Below are 17,004 nucleotides of genomic sequence, written 5' to 3'. Positions count from 1 at the left end.
TTAGCCTCTTAAGCTACAAGCGCCAAGTTTTTCTATTCTTAGTAGAGACAGGGTCTTGCTTTGTTCAGGCTGATCCTGAACTCCTGAGCTCAAGCAATCCACCTGCCTCAGGCTCCCAGAGTGCTTGGATTACAGGCATGAGCCACCACTCATTAGGCTTATTTTGATGGGTGGAAGCCAGTAGTTTCTTTTCATGGCTGTGTTTATGCCTTGGTCCTTCTCTCTTCAGATTAGCTAGAGGATAGACAGATTCCCCAGGACACCTGCAACATGCCAGTTCAGAGAAGCAATACAAAACTGAATTTGTTATAATCCAAGATTCCAGGTTCAAATATATTTTGGTTCCTTTAGCCAGATAAAGTTGTTCCTTCTGTATTCCTCTCAGACTAAACACAGCACAATTTAACATCCTGTTGTCATGTTCCCTATATAACTTAACTCTCTTAATTTTCCCCTTTAATCTCTATACCACCAAACCAAGAACAGAGTAATTAAAGAAACTCTAGGAATATCTGCCTTATCCTTCTCCCACATGAGAAATAAAACTATTTTCAATGTTTCTATTATTGCCAAGTGATGAAATTTGAAATCACTATACATGTAGGAATATCAAAATAAATCATTCTTCAGGAATCAGTTGTGCCACGCAAAAGTGAAAAAAATAATCACACCAAATTTTTTGTAGATGAACAAGATTTTCCAAAACAGACTTAAGTTGTGAAACAAGTCAAATGTTGAACATTATATTTCCTTGGTGAGAGGGATAATAAAATTAATATGGTTCCCAAAAATAATTCTTGAAAGAATCCAAACTTTAGAAACAGTTATCGTATTTTGCTATGTTTAGTGTACTCCTGTGTTTTAGTGCACACCCACATTTTTGGCCCAAAATTTCAGAAAAAAAATTTTAATTTTTAATTCCAATTTTTATTTGTTTATATTTAGACACTTGTTTTTGTATTATAAAATAATTTTATCAGGTGGCACCTGTGGCTCAAGGAGTAGGGCGCCAGCCCCATATACTGGAGGTGGCGGGTTCAAACCTGGCCCCGGCCAAAAACCGCAAAAAAAAAAAAAAATAAAATAATAATAATAAAATAATAATTTTATCTTTTTTTTTTTTTTTTTTTTTTTTTGGTGGTTTTTGGCCGGAGCTAGGTTTGAACCCGCCACCTCTGGCATATGGGACTGGCGCCCTAATCCTTGAGCCACAGGTGCCACCCTTATCATTTATTTTTTAACATATTGTGGTACAAGAAATTTTATATACTGGTAATTCTTTGTCACTGTTAATATAAATATCAGAAGTATCATCTTCTGATATTTACATCTACATTACTGGCGTCCTCTGAAGAGTCACTTTCCTCATCCCAGTAAATTTCATCATCCTTAGTTCCATCACAGCATTGCTGATGCTGCTGATTTCACAACCATTTCCTTCTTGACACTGTTCCACAATTGTGGGATCCAATCACAAACCCAGGGGATGGATGCTTTCTTGATTCTGCCAGTAGGTGTTAGAGGCTGAGGCAGGAGGATCACTTGAGCCCAAGAGTTTAAGGTTGCTTGAGCTAAGATGCCACAGCACTCTACCCAGGGTGACAGAGTGAGATTCTGTCAAAAAGAAAGGAAAGAAAGACAGAAATACAGAGAGAAAGAGAGAAAGATGAGGGAGGGAGGGAAGGAGGGAAGAAAGGAGGGAGGGAAATGCAAGTCATGGTAAGTTCAATAAAACCAATAACCATATTCCAGGGTTTATTTTACATATGAATATTGTTATAGCTTTCTAGAGTTACACTTTAACATGTAATCATAATTAAAATAATTTAAAAACCCTTATATGTGCCTCTCAAATGCAAACAGTGTAACCTAATTGCATGTACCCTCATATTAATCTGAAATAAAAATACATATCTTTAAGAAAACTGTTACATTCAAAAGTCAAATAATAGAAAAATGATAGAAATTAAAAAGTAAATAAAAATAAAAACATTTATATAGATATGGAATCAGTACTACCCATGAATAACGTGCATTATTTTGAGGCATTATTTTTGCCTCAAAAATTTGGACAATAAAGTGTGCATTATATATGACAAAATACAGTACTTCTTTGCTACTCTTTTTTCCCACTAAAAATGATACAATTTTTAGATGAAGAATAAATATAGTACCTCTTTATCTAAAATTTTCTTTTTAAGATGAAAGCTCTTCAGTTTTTGCAGCATTATATCACTGACTTTGTCACTTTCTTTAAAATGTTCAGCATCGGGATTGGTGATGTCCTAAGGATAATGGTTTGGGAAACTATATTAAAAGATTTTTAGTAAAGCAAAAAGGTAAAACCAAAAGCATAAATCAAACAAATCTCCCTTCCAAAATAAGTGATTAAATCAAAGGGGGTAAAATCATATTGCACTCTATTGTTTAGTAACTCATCAGAAGACATCTAATAAAGGATTAGTATCAAAGAGTATTAAATCACACCTGCACAGAAGTTGTTTTGAGGACAGACTAGTATAGTTGCTGGGAAGTTAATACTCATCTATAATAACTAAGCATGCTTACCTATTCATGCATAATATCCACCACCACCACCCCCATAGCCTGGTCAGTTTACAAATCCAAATTTTAAACAAATTGCTATACCTAACGCCAGAACAATCTGACCTCTTCAACAATTCCAAAGCTACCCTGAAAAAAAGTACTTTTCCCAGTATAACCTAAGGGTCGAAAGTACATGGGTTTGTACCTGAGTTGTGGGACTTAACCACATGTGAGGCCTTGGACAAGAAATTCATTTATTCTAATTCTTGGTTTGTTTCTCCATGTTATAAAAAAGAAGCCTAATGTTAATAATATAAATGATGTACGGATTGAATGAGATAGTCCATGAAATTCAGGATGGTAAACTTAAATGCCTCCAAGGATAGGTCAAGGGAAGTTAGTAAATACTTGCTGAGTGTCTATTACAAGCTTAGCCTTTTATTAAGTATTAGGCATACCTAATATGCCTACTTACAAACTAAGTCTCTGTTCTTGAAATCTTATGTTCTCATGGGGGGTTATTTACATAGAATAGGCAAACAGACAGTATTTGTTTGGGGTGGGAGGAGATGTACTAAGAATGACACAATCCACCACTGAGAGGTCTGATGGATAAGTAACAGGCAGCATGTGAGACTGTGAAAGAACAGTAGCCGCCAGAGACAGGAGAAATCAAAGCAAATACGGTGAGCAAGGAAATGTTTGATGGGACAGGGAGGTGGAAAAGTTTGCAACAAGGGAGAATCTGTGCCACATTCAAATTCAAGTATTAAAAACCAATACTTTGGGTGGACATAGTCTGTGGGCTACCACTTTGTGATCTCTGTATAAAATGCTTAGCCCAGTTTTTAGCATTCAATAAATAAATGCTAGTGTTCAACAAATTTTAGTTAAAACAAAACAAAAACAGCAGTTGTGTTGGATCAAGAACATTGCAAACCCACGCCCCCTAATTTTGGCTTGGATAAGTGCACTTAAGATCAAAGCACTGTATAATAATAAGAGGAAGAGGAAGAAAGAGAGCTAGCTAGTTTGAGATCCTATCAAGTGCATGTCCTTTAATATGTTCTCTTCATTAAACGTGCTTCTAAGCTTCCAGGACAGCAGCATCATTTCCCCATCTTAAAGATGAGGAAAATAAGGCAAACAAAGGTTAGGTTACTCGACCGCGTCACGGTCAGAATGACCAGGATTTGAGCTGACACTAACTTCGCTTTTCATTCTACAGCTGTACTCAGCTCCATGCTGCCCTTCCTCCACTCCCACCCAAAGCTGTACCTGAGATTGGGCTAACAGCTCATTAGTGTGAACAATCACTAACCACAAGTGCAAAGACTACTGCTCTGAGAGAACATTCCTGAAATAGGAGAAGCACCAAATGAAGGGTTTGCTTGGTACCTTTATTGTTTCTCTTACTACATTTTCTTACTTTAGACTTGTGGGAATTAGGTGCTCAAGGAAGATAAACAGAAAGAAGTAGGAGAAAAGAAGGGCTCATTGGTTGACTTAGGAGTCTGTATTTTGTCTTTCATTTTTTTCTTCCAAAATTTAATTCTGTCACCTGTTATTGCCTCTCTTTTGTTAGTCTAATCCCAACATTTTTTATCCCCTATTAAGAAATCTGATTTTCTTTATTACCTGGCATGTGAGAAATCCTACCATCAAAGCCAGGAGACTGTGCATTTTGGAGGCCAGCTGGGAAGTTCTTTTCACATCTGGAGAAGTCAGGCCCTCTTTTTCACAAGGTGGGCAATTCAGGAACAGGTTAGAATTTATCACCTTTGTATCCTACATGTGCACAATTCAGATTTGTCACAATAAAGGTAAAGAACCCCCAAATACCTTTTAAGTAAAATGCTGAATAAAATGACACTCTTTAAAACCTTGGGTAATAGTTCTCAATTTTTTTGTTCTTAATTTTAAGAACTCTTAAAAATTGTTAAAGGCACCCCAAATCTTTTGTTTGTGCAGTTATGATATTATTGTTTTATAAAGTGTGAATACTTAAAAATATTTGTTTACTAATTCATTTAAATAACAACAATACCTTATGTATAAACATAAATAACAATAAATAAATAAAACAATTGCCACACTTTCCAAAACAAAAAAATTTAATTTAAAAAGTGGCACCCTTAAAAATAAAATAAAATAAAAAGTGGCACTCTTTCACATTTTTTGCTAATATTTTTAATGCTAGTTTAATTGAAGATAGCTGGATTCTCATATTTGCTTCCCACATTCTATCAGCCATGACAGCAATTACATCCTCATGTCACATAGCTCTGGAAAACTCCACTGCACACTTGTGAAAGAATAAATGTAAAAAAGAAAACAAAAAGAATGAGAGTGTAAAAGGCAATAATGTCTTAATAATACTTTGAAAATATTTTTGACTTCACAGATGCTCGACTATACTTTTAGAAAACAGGTCAAGAGTTAGTGAAACGAAAATCTATCAATATAAGCAGAGTAAATATGAATTTGGTAGTGTTAAGAGAAATTGATTAAACAAAACCTTTACTTTTTTAAAAAGAAAGCTCCAGAAGAAAATTGTATACTGGGCAGCGCCTGTAGCTCAGTGGGTAGGGCGCCGGCCCCATATGCTGAGGGTGGTGGGTTCAAGCCCAGCCCTGGCCAAACTACAACAAAAAATAGCTGGGCGTTGTGGTGGGCGCCTGTAGTCCCAGCTACTCAGGAGGCTGAGGCAAAAGAATTGCCTAAGCCCAGGAGTTGGAGGTTGCTGTGAGCTGTGTTACGCCCCAGCACTCTACCAAGGGCGATAAAGTGAGACTCTTGTCTCTACAAAAAATAAAAAGAAAGAAAAAAAGAAAATTGTATACCATGCTAAACTTCTGCATAATTATACTACTTCCTTCATTTAGAGCTTAACAATTTAAAATTTATTACAATTTGGTTAAGAGCTAAACTTAAGATCATCTTTCCTTAGGTAAGTGGTCCTCAGTGTATGGTCCCTGGATCAGCAGCAGTAGTGATACCAGGGATCTTGCTAAAATGCACATTCTTAGGCTCTACCCCAGATCTACTCAATCAGAAACTCTGGGCTAGGGCCCAGCAGTCTGTGTTTTAATAAGTCCTTCAGGGGATTCTGACGCATATTCATTCATGTTTGAGAATCACTAGCTTAGATAATCCTTATTTATAAGATTTTAGAAAGATCTCAGAATTTTTTACATTAGGAGAACAATATTTTCCTAAGAAACTGTAAAAACAATAGAATTATTTACTTGCAAACAATACATATGGCTGGGCGCAGTGGCTCACACCTGTAATCCTAAGCACTCTGGGAGGCCAAGGTGGGTGGATTGCTTGAACTCATGAGTTTGAGACCAGCCTGAGCAAAAGCAAGATCCTGTTTCTACTGAAAATAGAAAAGCTGAGGCAAGAGGATCTCTTGAGCCCAAGAGTTGGAGGTTACTGTGAGCTATAATGCCCCAGCACTCTACCCAAGGCGACAGCTTAAGACTGTCACAAACAAACAGAAAACAGAAAAAAAAAATAATACTTACAACTATACAAATTCATAATAGAGAGTTCACTAAGGACATTTCAAGGTAACTTCAGTTCAAATTATTATAGCAAATATAAAAAATAAATTTATATATTATATATATACACACTTGGGTTTTTTTTTGTTTTTGTTTTGAGACAGGGTCTCACTATGTCACCCTCTGTAGAGTGCTTGTGGCATCACAGCAACCTCAAACTCTTGGGCTTAAGCGATTCTCTTGCCTTAGCCTCCTAAGTAGCTGGGACTTCTTCCTCTGATTAAAAAAAAAAAAGCTTTTTGAACTGCAGATAATAGATTACACCCTTTCCAGACATTCTGATGCTATTTTAAAATGCTGTATAAATTTTTTATATAATTAGGGCGGCGCCCATTGCTCAGTGAGTAGGGCGCCAGCCCCATATGCCGAGGGTGGCGGGTTCAAACCCAGCCCTGGCCAAACTGCAACCAAAAAATAGCCGGGCGTTGTGGCGGGCGCCTGTAGTCCCAGCTGCTCGGGAGGCTGAGGCAAGAGAATCGCGTAAGCCCAAGAGTTAAGAGGTTGCTGTGAGCCGTGTCATGCCATGGCACTCTACCCGAGGGCGGTACAGTGAGACTCTGTCTCTACAAAAAAAAAATAAATAAAAAAAATTTTTTTTATATAATTAATATATAATATAGATTTGTTTTGCTTTATAAATCAAATATGCAATTACAGTTTATTTTGAGACAGAATCTCACTATGTCACCCTCGGTAGAGTGCCATGTTGTCACAGCTCACAGCAACCTCAAACTCTTGAGCTTAAGAGATTCTCTTGACTCAGCCTACCAAGTAGCTGGGACTACAGGTGCCTGGCAAACACCTGGCTATTTTTTTGTTTAGCAGGCCCAGGCCAGGCTGGAAACTGCCAGCCTTGGTGTATGTGGCCAGCGCCCTACTCATTGAGCTACTGGCACCGAGCCACCATTACATTATTTTGAGAACTACACTTAGAAGATCTTTTTTCAAAGGTAACTTCTAGGAGATGTTTCAGATGATTGGTGTGGGGCACTCACAAAATTCCCAGGTTGTCACCTCTACCAAAATATTTTTATAAGAAGCCAGAATGGCTATTCTTTGAGTACTCTTGAACCAGAAGAAACTTCTCCAAACCTGTGGTATATTTTCCTTTCTATATCTTTTTTTTTTTGTTAATAAACCACCTGCAAGCAATAAATATTAAATTCCATGTTTAAAATATGCATCACTAGACTACTAGGAGCTCTTGAAATTCTGCATTAGAGTTTTGGACTCCCCATCAGTACCTTGGCAATGTGTGACTCCATCACTTCTTCTAACTGCTCCTTTAACTGAGCTCTCTCAAAGTTAGGGACATAACTTTGCTCATCTCTTCTTGCCACCTGCTGCTTAAGTTTTGCATTTTCATTTTTTACCTCATTGATCTGCTCCTGAAGTTTTGTGTTCCTAGCCCTTTCATTTTCAGAGACCAATTGCAAATTCTTAAATTGAGTGAACAATTTCTCAAGTCTAGATTTCAGTTTCTGTCTTTCTTCCAGGTTTTTCTTTTCACGTTTCTGGAATTCCTCCTGTAAAGACAAGAACTCTTGTTCCCGGGTCTCTTTTTCCCTTTTCAACAAGTCCAAAGCAGATGCAGTGGCCTTTTCCAAATCTCTTTTGAGATGTTGCAGCCTCTCTATCTCTTCTTCTTTCTTGCTTAAGGTTTTGTCCATTTCTAAGCACTCACTCACAGATTTGTTTTTTTCCTGCATTTCAGTCATGTACCTTTCCTGTAAATGTGTATAATTGGCCTTGATCTTCTTAAATTCAAGCTGTAAGGCTTGCTTCTCATTTCTAGATTCTCGAAGATGTTTTTGGGTGTTAGCTAAAATCTCCTGCGAATTCTGCAATGTCTTTTTAATATCATTCTTCTCTAGGATTACCTTATATTTGTCTTCAATTAATTCTTCAACATTCTCCTTTAGCTTATTGATGATGTCAATGAATACTTGCTGTTTGGTAATCTTCATCTGTAGTTCTTTAACCTTCTTCTCTAAACACAGCTTACTACACTGGAGTTCTTGGATTTGTGCTTGTTGCTCTCTGTTAGTATGTTTTAACTTCCGTAAGACTTCATTTAAAGCCATGTCCTCTTCCAGAGGCTGTGAACTTTCAAAGCTTTGCTCCATATTTGGTGTCTTGCAAGTCTGCTGAGATTTTCCGCTACTCCAGGAGATGCCTGCTGGAGACCAAGGTAAGGCAATCCCTGCCCTCTCCGCACCTTCTGCTGCAACTTCCTTTTGGTGACTGAGCAACATCTCTGGAATCTGTATTTCTTTTGAAGAAACAGCCATCTGTAAATTACAGTAGATAAAGTAAGCATAGATGACTACAAAAGATCATGAGCTTTGAAGTCAGATATAGCTCACCTTGAATGTTAGATCCTCTTTTGTTTCCTCTGCTATTAAATAACAATAATACCTACTTTCAATAAAAATACCTTCTTAACAATAATTAATACATCAGTATCAATTGCTAAATGTTATGTGCAGCACCTAATGGCCCAGTGGGGCACCAGCATTAGGTATGTGACAGAAATATGTATTCTATTTACTTTAAAAAAAGAAAATTACACTTCTATACTTTCATTGTTTTTTTGTTTGTTGTTTTTGAGACACAGTCTCACATCGTCACCCTCAAAAGAGTGCTGTAGCGACATAGCTCACAGCAACCTCAAACTCTTGGGGACAAATGATCCTCTTGCCTTAGTCACCCAAGTAGCTGGGACTACAGTCATCCGCCACAATGCCCGGCTATTTTTAGAGACGGGGTCTCGCTCTTGCTCAGCCTGGTCTTGAACACATGAGCTCAAGCAATCCACCCTCCCTGGCCTCCCAGAGTGCTAGGAATACAGGCCTGAGCCACCATGCCCAGCTACCATTTTCTATGATGCAAACTTTTCTGAACACATATAAGATGCTTTGACTTTAAATGAATTAAAACAAAAAAATGTATCAATTACTTTACAGACTACAAGGTCTGTTTTTTTTTAATTTTTTATTTCAGGTTAATGTGAGGGTACAAACTACAAACAATATTTGAATTTGTTAGGTAGAGTCCCTCTTGTACTTGTGTCCCTCACCCAAAAGGTGTGCCATATACTCCTACATTGTGGCCATTAAGTGGGAGCATGCCAAACCCTCCTCCCTCTTGTTTGTACCCTCTCCTCCCCCAGCTTGAAATGAAATGAGTTTTTCTCCCAGGTGAGCATGAATTAGATCATCTACTGGCTTCACATTACTATTGAGTACATTGTATATTTGCTTTTCCATACTTGTGATACTTTACTAAGAAGAATGTGTTTCAACTCCATCCAGGTTAATACAAAATATATAAAGTTTTCATCTTTCTTAGTGGCTGAATAGTATTCGATTGTATACATATGCTACAGTTTGTTAATCCATTCCTGAGTTGATGGGCATTTAGGTTGTTTCCACATCTTGGAGATTATAAATTGAGGTGCAATAAATAATCTAATGCAAATGTCTTTATGATAAAATTTTTTTTTTTCTCTTCTGGGTAGAAGATGCCTAGTAGTGGGATTGTGATGTCAAATGGGAGGTCTAATTTGAGTTTCCTTTCCACAGAGGCTGTATTAGTTTGCAGTCTCACCAACAATGTAAAATTGCTCCACTTTCTCCACACCCACACCAACATCTGCAATTTTGGGACTTTATGATGTGGGTAATCTTACTGAAGTCAGGTGTTATCTCAAGATAGTTTTGATTTGCATTTCTCTGATGATTGGGATGATGAACATTTTTTCATATGTTTGTTAGCCATTTGTTTATCTTCCTCAGAGAAGGTTCTGTGTTCTGTTCATGTCTCTTGCCCAGTGATACATGGGATTGTTGGCTCCTTTTTTGTTGATTTGAGGTCTCTATAGATCCTAGTTATCAAACCTTTCTCAGAATTGTAACATGCAAATATCTTTTCTCAATCTGAAGGTTGTCTATTCACTTCAATTGTTGTGTACTTAACCGTTCAGAAGTTTTTCCGTTTAATTAAGTCCCATTTGTTGTTGTTGTTGTGATTACCATAGAAGTCTTCTTCATAAAATCTTTCCCTAGGCCAACATCCTGAAGAGGTTTCCCACACTTTCTTCTAGGGTTTTTCCTTTCATCCCTTAGATTTACATCTTTTATCCATATTGAGTCAATTTTTGTCAGTGGTGAAAGTGTGGGTCCTGTTTCAGTCTTTTACATGTGGTTATCCAGTTCTCTCAGCACCATTTATTGAATAGGGAATCTTTTCCCACTGTATGCTTTTATTTGGTTTATCAAAGATCAGATGGCTATAAAGGGACTGTTTTCATCTCTTGGTTTTCTATTCAGTTCCAAACATCTATGTCTCTATTTTTGTGCCAATACCATGCTGTTTTGATCACTGTGGATTTGTAATATGAACTAAAGTGCAGTAGAGTGATGCCTCTTGCTTTGTTTTTGTTACATAAAATTGCCTTGACCATATGGGTTTTTTTTTCTTGTTCTACATACAATAAAGTACTATTTTTTCCAGTTCTTCAAAGTATGATGTTGGTATTTTAATGGGAATTGCATGGAACCTGCAGATTGCTTTGGGAAGTATAGACATTTTAACAATGTTGATGCTTCCCAGACAGGAGCATGGTATGTTCTTCCATTTGTTAATGTCTTCTCCCATTTCTTTTCTTAGGGATTCATAATTCTCTTTGTGGAGGTCCTTCACCAATTTGAGAGGTATGTTCCTAGTTATTTCATTTTTTTTCTTTTTTTGAAGCTACTGGTGAAGGGAATTGTCTTTTTTGTTTTTTTCTTGAGATAGAGTTTTACTCTGTTGCCCTCGGTAGAGTGCTGTGGCATCATAGCTCATAGCAACCTCCAACTCTTGGGCTTAAGCAATCCTCTTGCCTCAGCCTACCAAGTAGCTGGGACTACAAGTGCCTGCTACAACTCCCGGCTATTTTTTCATTGCAGTTGTTATTGTTGTTTAGCTGGCCTGGGCTAGGTTCGAACCCGCCAGCCTCCTTATATATGGCTGGTGCCCTACCCATTGAGCTACGGGCACCACCCAGGAATTGTGTCTTTGATTAGCTTCTCATCTTGGCTGCTATTGGAATACAAAGGCTACTGATTTGTGGACATTGATTTTATACCTTGAGACATTACCATATTTCTTGATCACTTTTGGGAGTCTTATGGTTGAGACTCTGGGGTTCTTCAAGTGTTAAGATAAAAGTCACTGGCAAAGAGCGAGAGTTTGACCTCCTCTGCCCCCATTTGTATGCCCTTTCTATCTTTCTCTTGCCTAATTGAATTGGCTAGAACTTCTAACATTATGTTGAAGGGCGGTAGCAATAGAGAACATCCTTGTCTGATTGCAGTTCTAAGTGGAAAAGCTTTCAGTTTTACTCCATTCTGTATATTAGCTGTGAGTTTGTCATAGCTTCAATCAGTTTAAGAAATGTGCCACTTATGCCTATATTCTTAAGTGTTTTTCTTAGAGAATTATGCTGAATTTTATCAAATGCTTTTTCTACATCTATTGAAAAGATCATATGGTCTTTGTACTTCTACTGACATGGTGAATTACATTTATGGATTTGCATATGTTAAACCCACCTTGTATCCCTGGGATAAAGCCTATTTGATCATGATGTATAATTTTTTCAATGTGTAGCTGTAATCTATTGGCTAAGATTTTATTGAGTATTTTTGCATTCATATTCATTAGTGAAATTGGTCTGTAAGTCTCCTTTTTAGTTGGATCTTTTCTGATGTTGGTATCAGGGTGTTATTTGCTTCATAGAATCTGTTGGGAAGGTTCCTTCCTTCTCAAAGTTTTGGAATAGTTTCTGCAGTATAGGTACAAGTTCATCTTGGAAGGTTTGACAGAATGTGAAGCCATCTGGTCCAGGGTTTGTTGTTGTTGTTGTTGAAAGATTTGTTATTATTTCTTTAAACTCAGTATCTTGATATTGATCAGTTCAAGAGATCTATTTCTTCTTGATTAAAGTCTAGGGAGAGGGTCCGATTCCAGGTATTGGTCCATTTCCTCCACATTGCCAAATTTCTGGGCATAGTTTTTGTAGTAGTTTAAATAATATCTTGTAGTATCTCTGTGATTATTATTTCCCCTTTTTCATTTCTGACTGAGGTTATTAGAGATTTTACATTTCTAATTAATCTGGCCAAAGGTTTATTCATTCTATTTATCTTTCTGAAGAACCTACTTTTCATTTCATTAATTTTCTAAATGAATCTTTTGTTTTCAATTTCATTAGTATCTGATTTAACTTTGGTTATTTCTTTTCTTTTGCTAGGTTTGGGAATAGATTGCTCTTCTTTTTCCATTTCTTTTAGAGGATTTATTAGGTTGTTTATCTGCTCTCTTTCTGTTTTTCGGATACAGGCATCTCGTGCAATAAAATTCCCTCTTAGGACTGCTTTTGCAGTATCCCACAGGTTTTGGTAACTTGCAGCTTTATTGTTGTTATGTTTGAGGAATTCAATAATTTTTTCCTTTATTGCTTTCTTAACCCAGGTATCATTTGAGCTAAGGTTATTTAATTTCCATGCCTTTGTGTGGGAATGAAATTTTTGTTGAAGTTCCACCTTTATTGCCTTGTGTTCTGAGAAGATACAAGGTATAATTTCAAATCTTTTAATTTTGTTGAGGGTTGATTTGTATTCTAAGATATGATCTGTTTTGAAGTATGTTCCATGGGCTGCTGAGAAGAACATATATTCCTTGGCATTGGGATGGTGTGCTCTGTATATGTCTATTAATCCCATTTGTTCTCAGGTGGCATTTAAGTCCCTTTTATCTTTGTTTAGTTTCTGTTTAGAGGATCTGTCCAGTTCTGCCAGAGGGGTGTTAAAGTCCCCAGCTATTATGGCATTATGGGATACAATTTTGCTTCGACCAATGAAGGACTGTTTCATAAATCTAGGAGCATTTATATTGGATGCATAAATATTTAGAATTGAAACATTCTCTTGTTTTATTGTTCCCTTGACCAGAATGAAGTGACCTATAAGGTTTCTTTTGAATGATGTTGTTTTTTTTTTGACACAGAGCATCAAGCTGTCACCCTGGATAGAGTGCTGTGGCATCAAAGCAACCTCCAACTCTTGGGCTTAAGCAATTGTCTTAAGCTGGGACTACAGGTGCACGCCACAACGTCCAGCAACTTTTTGGTTGTAGTTGTCATTGTTGTTTGGCAGGCCCAGGGCTGGATTCAAACCCGTCAGCTCTGGTGTATGTGGCTAGTGCTCTAGCCACTTGAGCTACAGGTGCCAAGCCTGAATGCTTTTTTTTTATTTCCTTATGTAGATCATTACCTCATTATGTGTGACTCCTGTGAACATCAGAATGGCAGATTATGTCTCAAGACTACCTTTATTCCCATGATATAGGTTATGGGGGTTTAACAGAGGATAGTAAATGTGGTTAAGAAATGTCTAAATAAATATGACATTAAAAACTCAGTAGAAGATATCTATAACTTTGGGTTGTATAATTCCCTAAAATTTTAAGCTAATGAACTCCTGTACATTTCTTGTTTTTGTTTTTGTTTTAAACTCTCCCATCAGCAGAACTCTCCCATCCCGTATGTTAATGGTTTTTATTACTCTGGGATTAAAACAACTATCCTTTTTTTTTCTTTTTTTTTTGAGACAGTGTTTCACTTTGTCACCTTGGTAGAATGCTATGGTGTCATAGCTCATAGTAACCTCAAACTCTTGGGCTCAAGTGATCCCCTGCCTCAGTTTTTTATTTCTAGTAGATGACAATGGGTTCTCGCTCTTGCTCAGGCTGGTCTTGAACTTTGAGCTTAAGCAATCCACCTCTCTCAGCCTCCCAGAGTTCTAGGATTACAGGCATGAGCCACCACTCCCAGCCAAGACAACTGTCCTTATTGAGACCTATATGGCCTTAATACCTGCTCTTGATATATGCTGATATTTGAATATGCCCCCCCAAATTTTCATGTTGGAAACTTAATCCTCAATGCAAAAGTGTTGGAAGGTGGGCCCTCATGAGAGATGAATAAAAATGACTACATTTTTCCTATTATGGTGACTTTGGGGACACCCTGTTTACACTGCATGTATCTTCTCTCCATCTGTAGCTTCTAAAAACATTGTTGATTATACATTGGTCATCTCTTGCCTTTCCACATTCCACCATGGGATGGTGCAGCACAAATACCCTTGTCAGATTCAGGCACCATACTCTTGGACTTCCTAACCTCTAGAACCATAAGCCAAAAAAATTTTCCATTCATTATAAATTACTCAGTCTGTGGTATTCTATTACAGTAGCTTATGCTACTCTACCATTTTATAATGGACAATATCTTTCCTATGTCACTTCTCTGTCTTCATCTACTACACCCCTCCTGATTCCTCCAACCTTTATCTTTTTGGACCCTGGGCTTCCTTCCGGTCCCTAGGTATCGTGCTTCCTGCAGCCACTGAAGTTGCAGGCGTTATTCCTTTTACATGGAATGCTCTACTAGCCACAATCACCAAATTAACTCTTATGCATCCTTTAGAACTCAGCTCAATGACCACTTCTTCAGAAATACCTTTCCTAGATTCCCTGACAAGGGCAGTGTCCTTATCATAGACATCCATCCTACTTATATTTACTTCACTTATAATTACAAGTTTAAATGTAATTTTACATAGTAATATATATAATCTATATACACTTTGCATGTAACTTTTATTCATGGGACTTCTAATAGTTTCAAGTTTATATTTATGTAATTATTTGATTAATATCTATTTCCTTTTTTTTTTTTTTTGAGATAGAGCCTCAAGCTGTCACCCTGGGTACAGTGCTATGGCATCACAGCTCACAGCAACCTCCAAACTCCTGGGCTCAAGCAATTCTCCTGCCTCTGCCTCCCAAGTAGCTGGGATTACAGGCATCTACCACAATGCCCGACTATTTTTTGGTTGCAGCCATCATTGTTGTTTGGCGGGCCCAGGCTGGATTCAAACCCGCCAGCTTAGGTGTATGTGGCTGGCACCTTAGCCACTTTAGCCACAGGCGCCAAGCCTAATATCTATTTCTTATAGCAGTATGTTACTTTCTTTTTTTAGTTTTTGTTTTGCTTTGTTTTTTTTGTTGTTGTTTGTTCTTTGAGATACAATTTCACTCTGTCAGCCCACCTAGAGTCCAGTGGCATTACCATAGCTGAATGGAGCCTCAAACTTCTGGGCTAAAGTGAACCTCCTGCCTCAGCCTCTCAAGTAGCTGGAACTACAGGCCTGCACCACCATGCCTGGCTAATAGTTTCTGTTTTCTGTAGAGATGGGGTTTTGCTCTTGCTCAGGCTAGTCTCAAACTTGTGACTTTAGTGATCCTCCTGCCTTCAGTCTGCCAAAGTGCTGAGATTATAGTTGTATGCTGCTGTGCCTAAGTTTGGTTTTCTTTTTGTTTTAAGAGAGGGTCCACTCTGTCAGCCAGCTAAAGTGCTGTGGCATCATCATAGCTCACTGTAACCTCAATCTCCTGGGCTCACAGAAATCCTCTTGCCTTAGCCTTCCAAGTAGGTGGGACTACAGGTACATATCACCATGCCTGACTAATTATTCTACTTTTTGTAAAGATGGGGGTCACACTTTTGCTCAGCTTGGTGTCTCTTGGCCTCAAACGATCCTTCCACCTTGGCCTTCCAAAGTGCTAGGATTAACAGTTGTGAACCACTGTGCAGGGCAGGAGGTTATTTTCATGAAGATGAGAACTATATCTTTTTATTCGCTTGTTTCTAACCATTATATAACCAATACACAGTACAGATCAGGCACATAATAGATGCCTGGCACTACCTACTGACTTAAAAATGACTAAATGATATAGAAAGATGAAAGAACAATCTGGAGAAACCCTAACCAAGCAGATTTTTAAAATGTTGTTTTCCAGAAATCAACATGGGTAAATCAAGTTGTCTTTTAAATGCTGCCATCTCCTTTCAAATAAATGAACAAAGACCTCCTCATACTTTATAACGAAACATTAACAGCCATAACTTTTCTCATTAAACTCACATTAAAAATGTACATTCTAGAATTGTATTTATTTGCCCATGTCTGTTCCTAGAATCTTTTTTGTTGTGTGTGGTTGGTCAGGGAGTACCTGCATTTACACTGTTGGTATCTTCAGTGCTCTTAAGATACTACATGTGTGTTGGGTGGTGCCTGTGGCTCAACGGAGTAGGGTGCCGGCCCCATATGCCAGAGGTGGCAGGTTCAAACCCAGCCCTGGCCAAAAACAGCAAAAAAAAAGAAAAAAGATACTGCATGTGTGCTCACAATCAATAAACCAAAAGGCAAGTTAATGTTTTCACTTTTATAGAAAATTAATACTTTTCTCTTGCTAACAGAAGTCCAAAACAATAGAAAAATCTTAAGCTCTTCTTGCCACATAATTGAATTAACATCTCTGCAAAACCTTTCCATTACCATAAATGCCACTAATTCTAACCAGTTTGATTCAACAAACATAACCACTTATATTCTAGGAACCATATATGCTATGGTATATAAAAGTTGAGTAAGACAAGAGTCCTGATCCTTAAAGAAGGATCATTTGGTAGAGCTAATCCCCAAGTATGGACTTGAATTTATTAGAATTATTTCTTTCTGAATTGGCTAAGATTTCAGAATGCATTTTATTCCAGAAATAAGAAGTCCCTGGTGCTGATTAGATGATTTAGCACTATTTAGGGAAAAGTCCCAGAGCATATAATTGCATTTTTTTAAATCAATACATTCTTTAATATTCCTTAGGCTTTATTGAACATCAACAATCTTACCTCCCCTGTTTCATAATTACTCTCAGATCGAGCAGGTTAAAGCTATTTTCTTAGAAAATGTTTTTTCAACATTATTGTGTA

At 37.5% G+C, this 17,004-nt stretch overlaps 1 protein-coding gene across 2 annotated transcripts in view; it reads right to left on the bottom strand.

Moving 5' to 3' along the window:
- The window catches only part of CAGE1 (cancer antigen 1), a 56,755-nt gene that overhangs the window by 30,069 nt on the left and 9,682 nt on the right, over positions 1-17,004 (bottom strand). The window contains exons 5-8 of one of the 2 annotated variants that reach the window (XM_053601048.1): positions 14,812-14,822; positions 7,361-8,407; positions 4,186-4,335; positions 2,175-2,285 (exon numbers count right to left, since the gene is read on the bottom strand). In XM_053601048.1, the coding sequence (XP_053457023.1) occupies positions 2,175-2,285; positions 4,186-4,335; positions 7,361-8,407; positions 14,812-14,822 (1,319 nt within the window). The remainder of the gene's footprint in view (positions 1-2,174; positions 2,286-4,185; positions 4,336-7,360; positions 8,408-14,811; positions 14,823-17,004) is intronic. The other variant, XM_053601047.1, reaches the window with a different exon arrangement.

This window comes from Nycticebus coucang, chromosome 9 (genome assembly GCF_027406575.1).
Source record: "Nycticebus coucang isolate mNycCou1 chromosome 9, mNycCou1.pri, whole genome shotgun sequence".
In the NCBI taxonomy this organism is placed as follows: Eukaryota; Metazoa; Chordata; class Mammalia; order Primates; family Lorisidae; genus Nycticebus; species Nycticebus coucang.
The sequence above is the reverse complement of the archived record's forward strand: the minus strand, read 5'-3'. Positions and strand labels throughout refer to the sequence as shown.